This window comes from Oratosquilla oratoria, chromosome 27 (genome assembly GCF_046742065.1).
Source record: "Oratosquilla oratoria isolate Oo_2021 chromosome 27, ASM4674206v1, whole genome shotgun sequence".
Lineage (NCBI taxonomy): Eukaryota > Metazoa > Arthropoda > Malacostraca > Stomatopoda > Squillidae > Oratosquilla > Oratosquilla oratoria.
Genome location: NC_134803.1, coordinates 5,840,898 through 5,853,397, shown reverse-complemented (window position 1 = coordinate 5,853,397; position 12,500 = coordinate 5,840,898). Strand labels below are relative to the sequence as shown.

At 43.0% G+C, this 12,500-nt stretch overlaps 1 protein-coding gene across 1 annotated transcript in view; it reads left to right on the top strand.

Annotated features, from left to right (window-relative positions):
* Positions 1-10,048: 10,048 nt before the first annotated feature.
* LOC143039717 (uncharacterized) overlaps positions 10,049-12,500 on the top strand; it is a 3,591-nt gene continuing 1,139 nt past the window's right edge. The window contains exon 1 of the mRNA XM_076209958.1: positions 10,049-12,500. This exon is cut by the window's right edge and continues 1,139 nt beyond it. Coding sequence (XP_076066073.1) covers positions 10,049-12,500 — 2,452 coding nt within the window.

Genomic DNA, 12,500 nt, shown 5'->3' with positions numbered 1-12,500 from the left:
AAAAGATAGTAGGTAATTATATCTATACCTATATTGAATAAGCCTAACAGTACAGAACTGAATGTATACATTTATCATTGCATCTCAATTCAAGCCCATTCTTATCATATGAGGTAAATATTCAATGTCTCCTCTGCTACTCAGTTGAGCTACTGCCTCCACATCAACATAGTCATTGTATTACATTCCATGTAACTAAAAGCACCATAGATTATTTCATATATAGATTCTACAACATACTCACATTATATAACCTTCATCTAACCTCTTAACCAGGTTCTACTCCTATAAACACAGGAAAATTGGATCCTTGCTAATCACTTCAATTCACATCAATCCTTACCAGGTATGCAGTCATAACCCACCAGTGACCATTGCTACTTCCCTCCTGCGTGTTTTCATTATTATATATTCCCGTTATTCCTCCCATTTATTCTTTTCCCAACTATTACTTCCCCCAGCAAGGACTAAGCGTCCATTTCGAATTACACGCAGCAGAGAAGAGGCAGAAAGAACAACGCTTTCATTGATCTTAGATTTCGAACTGGCACGATGGTTCCAACAATCTTGGCATCATCTTAACAATACATTTAATATCGTAAAATACACACCGTACATGGATCATACACCAAAAGCAATTACAACAAGTATTTCTATGAATTCTTACATAACTAGAGCACCGTAGATCCCACAAGTATAAACGTATCTCTAGATACATTATATCTAAAACACTTTGATTTCAGGGTGGGAATTCGTGCCCACGTATATGTAAACAAACTGGCCGTTCTGTGGTCCGACAGCATCACAAAAATAGATAATGTAATTAGCACCAGGGGGTGACTATGGTAACACCCTCCCCCTTTAAGACATGAGGCGATCCTTGGATTGACTCATGTTGAAGAAGGAAGACGGGACAGAGTATCCGCCAGGATATTATTCACTCCCTTTACATGCTGGATAATCAGATCATAATCCTGGAGCATCAAACGCCATTGAATCAACCGTTGGTTATCATTCTTCACCTTATGTAAAAATACCAGGGGGTTATGATCAGTAAACACAGAAACAGGATATCCGGACCCTCTCAAGTATATGTCAAAATGACTCAAACTAAGGATCAAGGCTAAAGTCTCCTTCTCAACTGTACTGTAGTTTCTCTGATAAGGGAGGAATTTCTTTGAAAAGTAGCATATCGGGTGGTCGATATCCTCTTTCTCCTGAACTAAAATGCCCCCTACACCAACGTTGCTCGCATCCACATACAACTTGAACGGTCTCTCAAAATCAGGAGTGACAAGTATAGGGTCACTCGTTAACATCCTCTTAATAGTCATAAAAGCCTCCTCGCAATGGGCATCCCACACAAAATTGGTACCCTTTGACAACAGCCTAGTCAATGGTAAAGCTACTGTGGAAAAATTCCTACAGAATCTCCTGTAATAACCGCTCATGCCTAAGAATCGTAGTAACTCTCTACGGTTCTTAGGAGCGGGACAATCGTTGATACTCTTCACCTTGGCATCAACGGGTTGTATTTCACCTTGGCCTACCATATATCCTAAGTATTCAACTTTTGCCTTTGCAAAATCACTCTTAGCTAGATTCACTGTTAAGTTGGCATCATTCAGTCTCTGGAAGACATTTGAAATTTGCTCCACATGGTCTTCCCAAGTTTCAGAATATATGACGATATCGTCGATATAGACTGCACACCCATTCACTCCTGCCAATACCTTGTTAATCAATCTTTGGAACGTGCTCCCACTGTTCTTCATCCCAAACGGCATCACCCGGTACTGATACAAGCCATCCATTGTCACGAAGGCAGAGGTTTCTCTGGCCCTCTCCGTCAAACCTATTTGCCAGTACCCTTTCAACATATCTAGGTTACTGACAAACTTCGCCTTTCCCACACAGTCGATACAGTCATCCAACCTTGGTATCGGGTAAGAATCACTCCTAGTCACTTGGTTCACTTTCCCAAAGTCTGTGCAGAACCTGTACGAATCACTACCTGCCTTCTGCACTAACACACACGGGGAACTCCACGCACTGTTACTTTCCTCAATTAACCCATTTTCCAACATATACTGGACTTCCTTCTTTATGATTTCCCTTTTCTGTGGATTCACTCGGTATGGGTGTTGCTTTATCGGCCTGGCATCACCTACATTGACATCATGTTCCACCACGGTACATCTTCTTGGAGTGTCCGAAAATAAGGTTCCACGCTTATGTATCTCATGGATTATCATCCCTCCTTTCACTGCTCAGATGATCCAGCTTAGCTTCTAGGTTCTCTAACACCATCGATTTCTCCAAGTTCTTCTCCTCGCACCTGCTGAATTTCTCCTCCTCTCCATCATCTGTTTCTTGTTCTGCATTCACTACACCGCGACTCAACTCATTCATCTCCTCGGACACTTCCGTCTTCTCCTCTTCCCTTCCATGATAAGGTTTGATCATGTTTATGTGGCACAACTGGTTTCTCTTCTGCCTACCAGGAGTGTTGACGATGTAGTTCAGCTCTCCTACTTTCTTCTCAATTGTCCATGGGCCACAATATCTTGCCTTCAAGGGATCCCCTTGGATAGGTAATAACACCAAAACTCTGTCACCTGGTTTGAATTCTCTCACTCTCGCCTTCTTGTCATACCACTCCTTCATCTCCTGTTGTGCATTCTTCAGATTCTCTGCGACAAGTTCCCTCGCCTTCATCAATCTACTCTTAAATTCTGATACATATGTTAACAAATGTGGGTCATCACCCCTGCCAAGCCACTTCTCTTTCATCATGCTCAAGGGACCTCTCACATCATGGCCGTACACTAGTTCGAATGGACTGAAGCCAGTCGATTCCTGTACTGCATCTCTGACCGCAAGTAAAGCTAGTGGGACTCCTTCATCCCAATCTATACCAAGATCCTCACAGTATACTCTCAGAATGTTCTTAAGAGTTTGGTGGAATCTCTCCAAACTTCCTTGTGATTGTGGATGGTATGCACTCGCTAACTTCTGTTCAATATGCAAGCCCTTCAATATCTTCCTGAACATGCCGGAAGTGAAGTTACATCCTCTGTCGGATTGTATCACTTCTGGGAGTCCTACCCAAGAGAAATATTTCGCCAACTCTCTCACTATACTCTTGGCACGGATACTCCTTAGTGGAATAGCTTCTGGGAATCTCGTGGCTACACACATTATTGTCAGTAGATAGGAATATCCTCTCCTAGTTCTCGGTAAAGGTCCAACACAATCTATTATGATTTTGCTGAATGGCTTGCAAAATGCTGGTATGGGCTGCAATGGTGCTCGTGGGATTACTTGATTCGGTTTACCCACTCTCTGGCATATGTCGCAAGTTCTACAGAACTCCGCAACATCTCTCTTCAGACTTGGCCAATAGAAATGAGTCAACAGTTTCCCTGCTGTTTTCCTCACTCCTAGATGTCCTGCCAAACTAGACTCATGAGACAAGGCTATCAGTGTATGCCTGTACTTCTTTGGTACCACTATCTACCTTTTCATTTCCATATGCTCTGTTGCGGGTACACTCGCAGGTCTCCACTTCCTCATCAATACATTGTCGTGAAGATAGAATCCAGTAGAACTATCATCAGACACGCCATTTTTATTTGCTTCCCCAAAGCATTCCTTCAAAGTAGGATCATTGCGCTGGGCATCGATAAGTTCCTTCCTGCCAACATTGAAATCAGGGGATATCTATAATTTCATCTCCACACTTTCATCTTTCACAGGCTTATGTTCCTTTTCCTCATCGAATATATCACCTAGACCCATATCCTCATCGTTAGTTTCCTTATTCCTTATCATGGCTCTGGTCACTACACAAGCTGGGTAAATTCTTTGGAGACTTCCATCATCCGCACTCTCCTCACTTGCATTTACTTCACCTCCGCTCAGAGATTTCCTACTCCCTGCGACTGGGGTTCCTTCTCCATTTCCACAGTCACTTCGGACCTTCTTCCGAATTCCAATATCCAAGACATCTCCTTCACCTTGCACGTCGACATTCCCATCCTTCACATTCCCGAGGGGTTTAGCAATCATTATTGGCTCTGGGACCACCTTATCCCCGGCTAAATCGTTGCCTAAAAGCATTTCCACGCCATTTATAGGGAGTTCTTCACGAACTCCTACTTTCACCTTGCCACTAACATATCCCGTGTCTATTTCTACATAATGCAATGGGATATTCGTTCCTGCAACCACACCTCTTATTCTAGCCTCTTCACCAGTATATGAACTTTCGGTCCACTCCAGTGTCTCTCTGAGGACTAGGCTTAGGTTCGCTCCAGTATCCCTTAGGATTTTTATTTGCTTCTTTGATCCTCCAGGTAATGATATCGTTCCTTCTGTTATGAACGGTTGGAAACTACCAACAATTGCCTCCTTTCTCTTGGGTTCTACATCCAAGCTCACTTGTGGTTTCTCCCATGCCACAGTCAATCCAGCGGATTTGGGCACTTTTCTACACTGATACTGCACATGACCACTCTCTCCACATCCGTAGCATTTTACATGTGACCTTTCCTGCCTGTTCACATAACCGTTAAAATTCTGCTGTCTCATAGGGTTATACTGGGGTGGGTTCCTAGGTTTACTCCTTTCTTGATACTGCGGAACATAATGAGGTTGTGATCTCTGGGGATTGTAATGGTCCTGTCTATAATCAAAGTGGCCTACTCTTTGGTCATTCCTTCCATAAGCATGTCCCACATTCCTTATTCCACCTGGCTTGTGGCTCACTTGCCCTGTACACATCTTCCGCATAACAGTCAATTCATCCGCTAACTTTGCTGCATCCGTTACATTCTTAATCCGATTCCTACAGATTTCATATCTGATATCGGGGTGCATCATCTCTGTAAAGTGCTCCAACAACATCAACTGTTTCACATCCTCAAAGTCTTCTACTCTCTCCGATTTGCACCACCGTTCGAATCGCATGGTACTCTCCCTGGCCAACTCGTCATATGTCTTTCCATCTGTCTTCTTCATATTTCTGAATTTCCTCCTATATACTTCAGGTGTCATCTCTACTGTCTTGAGCACAGCCTTCTTCACTCTGTGGTATCGGACTGAATCATGTATTGATAAACATGCAAAGGCCTCCCTTGCTTTCCCCTTTAACCTCGCCTGGACCAACCTAGCCCAATCTGTTCTCTCCCATCTTCTGATGGTGGCAATTTTCTCAAATTGAATGAAAAAGTCTTCTGCCTCTCCTTCTACAAATTCGGGTAACTGACTAATCCTATCATCTCCTCCGCTTCCTGCGTTTCTTCCTCCTTGTGTGCCCATGACTTCTATCTCTTATAGTCTTATTTCGTTTTCTATCTCTTTTAGTCTTATTTCCTTCTCTGCTCGGATTTTCTCTATCTCAATTTGCACTCGCCAGTCACATTTATCCGACTCTACATTGCCACTTAACTGCCCTTCTTCTTTCTCTGACTCATTCCCACTAATTCCGCCAATAACATCCTTTCCACTTAAGGCTGTTGCGATTTCTCTCTGTACGTCAACCTTGAGAGTGCCTGACACAGTTATTTCATATTCCTCCGCTAACCGGTGCAAGTCATCTATCCTAAGCTGGTACAGATCGTGTACGTTGGGATTTTCCATGAATCGTTCCAACTCCCTACTCATAATTGTCTTATTTATTTCACTACTTTGTTCATGCACTACCACTTCGTCACCGTGGTCACTACCCATTTCTACTTGGTCGCTGTACATTGCCATTATATATATATTTCACTTTATATTTCACACACACTGGTTATTTGCACTTTCAACGTACCTCTGTCCTTGGGAGTTTTACTCTGGGGTTCCTACATGTGTAATTCTTACTTGCAACTGTCTCTGGCCAATGTTCCTGTGTGTGGGAGAAGCACTGGTTGTGGCTTCCTTGTCTGGTTCTGGATCCCGGACGTTGGCCCCCAACTGTCACACTACCACCTCTAACCTTAAAGCAATTAGTTAGTAAATAAAGGATCTAGGAGGACAACAACAGATCTTGCCTCATCCCTTAAAGGTGGAGTGACAATAACGGATATCTGTTTCACTTCCTACTGCACACTTCCCTCTGTATCAAATATATCTTATCCCCCATTCAGTTAGGAAAAATCCTCATTTCGCATTATCATCATAAATGGAGGATACAAAAAGATAGTAGGTAATTATATCTATACCTATATTGAATAAGCCTAACAGTACAGAACTGAATGTATACATTTATCATTGCATCTCAATTCAAGCCCATTCTTATCATATGAGGTAAATATTCAATGTCTCCTCTGCTACTCAGTTGAGCTACTGCCTCCACATCAACATAGTCATTGTATTACATTCCATGTAACTAAAAGCACCATAGATTATTTCATATATAGATTCTACAACATACTCACATTATATAACCTTCATCTAACCTCTTAACCAGGTTCTACTCCTATAAACACAGGAAAATTGGATCCTTGCTAATCACTTCAATTCACATCAATCCTTACCAGGTATGCAGTCATAACCCACCAGTGACCATTGCTACTTCCCTCCTGCGTGTTTTCATTATTATATATTCCCGTTATTCCTCCCATTTATTCTTTTCCCAACTATTACTTCCCCCAGCAAGGACTAAGCGTCCATTTCGAATTACACGCAGCAGAGAAGAGGCAGAAAGAACAACGCTTTCATTGATCTTAGATTTCGAACTGGCACGATGGTTCCAACAACTTGGCATCATCTTAACGATACATTTAATATCGTAAAATACACACCGTACATGGATCATACACCAAAAGCAATTACAACAAGTATTTCTATAAATTCTTACATTACTAGAGCACCGTAGATCTCACAAGTATAGACGTATCTCTAGATACATTATATCTAAAACACTTTGATTTCAGGGTGGGAATTCGCGCCCACGTGTATGTAAACAAACTGGCCGTCCTGGTCCGACAGCATCACAAAAAATAGAGAATGTAATTAGTACCAGGGGGCGACTATGGTAACAATATATATATATATATATATATATATGTATGTATGTATATACATACATACATACATACATACATATATACGTACATACATACATACATACATACATACATATTGTTTTCCTTAATTTCTTAATTGAACCTTTATTTATTATAATTGTATTGTCTCAATCCGGAAGGTGGTCATGTATATCTATATGTCTTGCTATAGAATTAGAAAGCCTGTGGGTTCTTACATCATTTTTATATTCGTATAACCTTTTTTCTAATCCACGACCTGTTTCCCCAAAATATGAAGATGGGCAATTTTTGCAAGGTATTTTGTATACAATACTATTTTCATTCGTATAGTTATCATTATTACGCGTAACCAAATGTCCCACTTTGCTACCTGATGTTCTAGCCATCTTAATACCTGCTTTTAAGAGGACGTTGCCTAGAGTTTAATTAATGTTGGAATTTGGGACTGTGAAATTAAGGAAAACAATAGAAGCAGCCTATATTAATGCTAATAATAACATAAACCATAGAGATGGTTTTATATGCTTGGCAAGAGCTACAAGTTTATTGGTAGTTGATGAAAACAAACGGACAAATGTTCCGAGCACGACGACCTTTCCTAGTCACCCTGTGAGATGACATGCCTGTGTATAAGATGTCTATGTTGTACATTATTGTATATTGTATACTTCCTCCGCCCTCAGTTACATTTGTCATAGTTTAAATCAATATATATATATATATATATATATATATATATATATATATATATATATATATATATATATCTCTAAATAAAAAAAAATTAATCGCGCCACTAATTTCAGAATACGGCCAAAAGGGTTACAACCGTCGACCGTGAGCTGTAGGTGTTTTTGTGAAGAATCTTTGTCCAACGACCCGAAATGAACCGCATAAACGATTTTAAGCGTAGTTCAGGTTTTCCTGTGGGGGAGAGAAATGTCCGGAGCCGTCTCAAAGGTGAAGAGGTGTCGCCATTTCTGGGCGTGGGTGACGAAGCAGAAAAATATACCGAAGAGTGAGTTACAGAACGACCCGAAAAGGACTCAAGCTCTAAAAAGCGAACACAAGAATGAGTTTCCTGACCTATACGACGTCAGCCACACGAAAGGATTTCAAGTGAAAGAGTCGATAAAGATATTCCAGAGAAAGATATTGACCTTTAACGAGCTCTTAAAAAAAACAGAAAGATTACGTCTACGACGAAGGTTTACTCGATTCCCTGGAGCCCTTCAGTGGAGAGATTTCCGAAGAAAGGATAGAAGGTTTCATCAAACATTACTTTACTGGCTATAAAAACTTCACGAGAAACGGTGGTAGGTGTGATCATAGAGACTACCAGAAACACTATCTCTGTAGGGCTTCGGGGGCCCAGGACCGTCTTAACAGGGCAAAGGCCTATGCCATAAAAGTAGCCCGGAGACGAGTCCCCGAACAAAAAAAGGAAGAGGAAGCCGTTTCCGTACCAGAATCGGAGCAAGCCATCGAAGGACCTCCCACTTCTTCCGCTTCTTTTTTGTGTGATTCCCCGCTAGCGGAGTTGAGGAGGACTCTCAAAGAAACGAAGGCCGAAAACAGTAAAATTAAAGAAAGGGAACGAAAGAGGAGAAAAGAAGAGAAAGCAAGAGAAAATAAGAAGATCAAAGACGTAAAGAACGAAATAAAACTAATGAGATTGCGCGAGAAGATTACTGATGATAATAGTTTTTTCTCCCGCGAAATGCTCCCAAGACCGTCCGAGGACGCAGAGATTCGTGCTGGGGCCCTAGAGAGAATAACGGGTATTCGCGAGGCGCGCAAAGAGCGCAGCAGTAAACCTGTCTTTCTAGAGATGAAAGAGCGAATGTTAAGCACGTTTTGCGGGTATATCTCTGAGACAAGCGGAACGAATGTTCCTCGGCACTCTATAGGCGAGATGGGCGACTATAGGTGTAAGCACTGTCAAGCACTCCTTTTCAAGAGAGAACGGAAGACGATCTGCTGTAACGGAGGAAAAACACCTAAAGCGATATATGAACTATCACCCCTGGGCGAATCCGTTAAAGGTCTGTATGATGGCTCCTCCAAAGATTCGGCTCACTTTCTAGAGAATATTGCAGGGTTCAATAACGTATTCTCTTTTACATCCTTTTCGACTACGGGAGTTTTGGAGGATAAAACAGAATCTTTTATCTCCTACAAGATACAGGGAAAGGTTTACCACCGTATAGGGGACATGAAACCCAACTTGATGGTCAGTGAAGACGAGAGCAGACGGTTGAGTCTCAAAGATGAAGCGCCGAAGAAACCGTTCTGGAAATCTTCAGCAAGTTTCCTGGATTTGTACTTCTACCATGACAAAGAACAGCAACTGAAACTTCGTTCTGAAGAAGTCACCTACAAAGGTAAAGAGAAACCTGAGACGACTAACGAGAAACCTGAGACGACTAAGCGCAGGAAACGCGAGGATAACCAATACCGAAGGAACGAGGGAATTATAGAGACGCTATACGAGTATTTCGTTAACAACAATACCGCTCTGAGGGAGATTCTCAGAGAGGTGAAAACGTCAGCGGAGCTGGTCAGGGCTCACGTTGCCCGGCACAACTCTTTGCCGGATGTTGTCATCGATCTTAAGACGGCGAAAAACGTCTCTACGAGGGAACATAAGGGTGTCTACCATTTACCAACGGCATCCTGTCAAGTAGGAGCGATAGTGAATATGGGGTCGGATAGTGATACCTTGAATGTCAGGATAGAGTCGCCTTTACCAAATTCGAAATACGCTGTTCGAATAATTAAACCCACAAACTATTTCTACGATCTCTTCCAGTATCCCCTGTTGTTCCCAAATGGGGATAAGGGATACAATTTCGGTATGGAAAAGAAATGCTCCGCAAAAAGATTGACTGCGCTAATGTACTATTCGGCCCTTTACGAAATGTCGTCGTCTGTTCCAGCAGTTTGTCGTCGATAACTACGTGAAAATAGAGACTAGCCGGTTGTTTTATCTCGAGAAACAACACACCGGTATGCGCAAGGAAAGGGCAGATCTGTTGAATTTTAGCGCGAAAGAAGACGTCGGGCAACGTGTAGTGCTCTCGCCGTCGTTCGTCGGAGGGCCCAGATACATGAAAGAGCGCCAACAGGATGCCCTAGCATACGTTACGGCTTACGGGGCACCCGACTACTTCATAACTTTCACGATGAATCCTAGATGGCCAGAGGTGAAAGAGGCGACGAACCGATTTGGCGGAGCTAGCGGGGCAGACAGACCGGATCTGATGAGCAGGATTTTCAAGTTGAAATTGGATAGCCTAATAGACGATCTCATACATAAGAAGGCTTTCGGGGCCGTTAAGGCTTATCTCTATAGTGTAGAGTGGCAGAAACGCGGTCTCCCGCACGCTCACATACTACTGTGGATGACCGTTCGCGTAACCGCAGATATCGTAGAACAAGTCATAAGTGCCGAGATACCCGATAAGGAAAAGGAACCAAGACTTTATGAAACGGTAACTCGGTGTATGATACACGGACCCTGTAAGGGCTACAACGAGTCAGAGGTGTGTTGCCAGATAAAGAGCAAGAAACCCGGGCAATGCGGAAAAGGATTCCCAAAGACGTGCAGAGACAATTTACTCTTTGGAAACAACGGTTACCCCGAATACGTGAGGCGTTCTATAGGAGAAGGAGGAAATTCGTTTAAAATTATGTTGAAGGACGGGCCTGTTACTATAGATAACTCTTGGGTTGTCCCTTATAGCCCCTTTCTCTGTCTAAAATACGATGCGCACATTAACGTCGAATGTTCTAATTCCATAAAGGCCATAGCTTACGTGACAAAGTACGTGAACAAGGGTTCGGATAGGGTGTTATTCACAAAGACGACAGGAGAAGGAGAAAACAAAGTCGTCAATGAGGCTAAAAATTATCAAGAGGCGAGGTATGTCAATTCTAACGAAGCCGCGTGGAAGATTTTCAAGTTTGATATTCACAGGTGCTACCCTCCGGTGTCTATGCTGGATCTGCACTTAGAGGGCGAAAAAGCCATCTTCTATAACGAACGTATGACGGCTGCTCAAATCGAAAGAAAGGCAAAGGCCGATACACAGTTAACTGCTTTTTTCAAGCTTTGCCGGAGAAACGAGTTTGCGAGAACGTTATATTATCACCAAATACCTCTTCACTACGTATATAATATTCAGGATTCCATGTGGGAAGAACGTAGTGGAAATACGTATAGCCTCGGCCGCATACGCGCCGTAACTTCGAAAACAGTAGAGCTCTTTTTCCTAAGGTTACTCCTAACGCATAAAAAGGGCCCCACATCGTACGAAGATCTCAGAACAGTAGACGGCGTCATGTACGACACTAATCGCGAAGCGGTAAAGGCGTTGGGCCTGTTAACTGACGAAGCCACTTGGAGAGATACGATAATGGAGATCATTAATCACACTAACGACAGGAGAAAACTCCGAGAAACCTATGCGAGCATGTTGGTCTATTCTGACCTCGAGGACCAATCTGCGATATGGGAAGAGATAAAAGACTACTTTTCCAGCGATTTCTTGAAAATGGCGAACCTGACGGACTACAACGACGAAATATACCTTGACGCTCTCGACGATATTCAGCAACACGTGCTCAATTGCGGAGGCGGCTCGATCACCCAGTACGGTCTCCCTGCTTCTAGAGGGGGGGCGCGTCCCTCTAATCTTCTGAGAAGAGAAAAAGCCTACAACAAAACAAAATTGAAGGAGTCTGTCGAGGAAAAGGTTAAGCTTCTAAACGAAAAGCAACGTCAAGTTTACGACACTGTCTTGCATCGAATCGAGAATAGGCACCGTTACAGGAACAACGGAGTATTCGTCAACGCTGCCGGAGGGACTGGCAAGTCTTTCATCTTGAATCTGTTACTCGAAACGGTCCGTTCCCGGGGGCATATCGCGTTAGCGGTTGCTTCATCCGGTATTGCGGCAACAGTCCTCTGCGGGGGCCGCACGGCCCATAACATGTTCAAGATACCACTGATGGAGTTTGACGAGACTAGAGCGTGCAGCATTAAAAAGAATACGGAAATGGCGAAGCTTCTTCACCAGACCGAATTGATTGTCTGGGACGAAGTCGTGATGGCCAACAAGAACATGCTGACTGCCGTAGATATCACTCTCCGAGATATTATGGGAAACAACGATTTCATGGGAAGGAAAGTTTTTGTGTGCGCGGGAGACTTTCGTCAGATTTTACCGGTCATAAGAAATGGAGGGAAGGAGCTAGCCCACTGTATCAGATCGAGCTACATGTGGGACGGGCTCACAAAGCTAGAACTGACGGAGAATGTTCGTCTCAGTAAGGACGATGTCAAGAATAACAAGTTTGCGAAGCAACTTTTGTCGCTCGGAACTCGCGATGACGGCGAGCTCTTCTTCGAGAAAGGTTTCGGGGTGCAAGCAAATTCGCGAGAGGAGTTAGTTTTCAAGG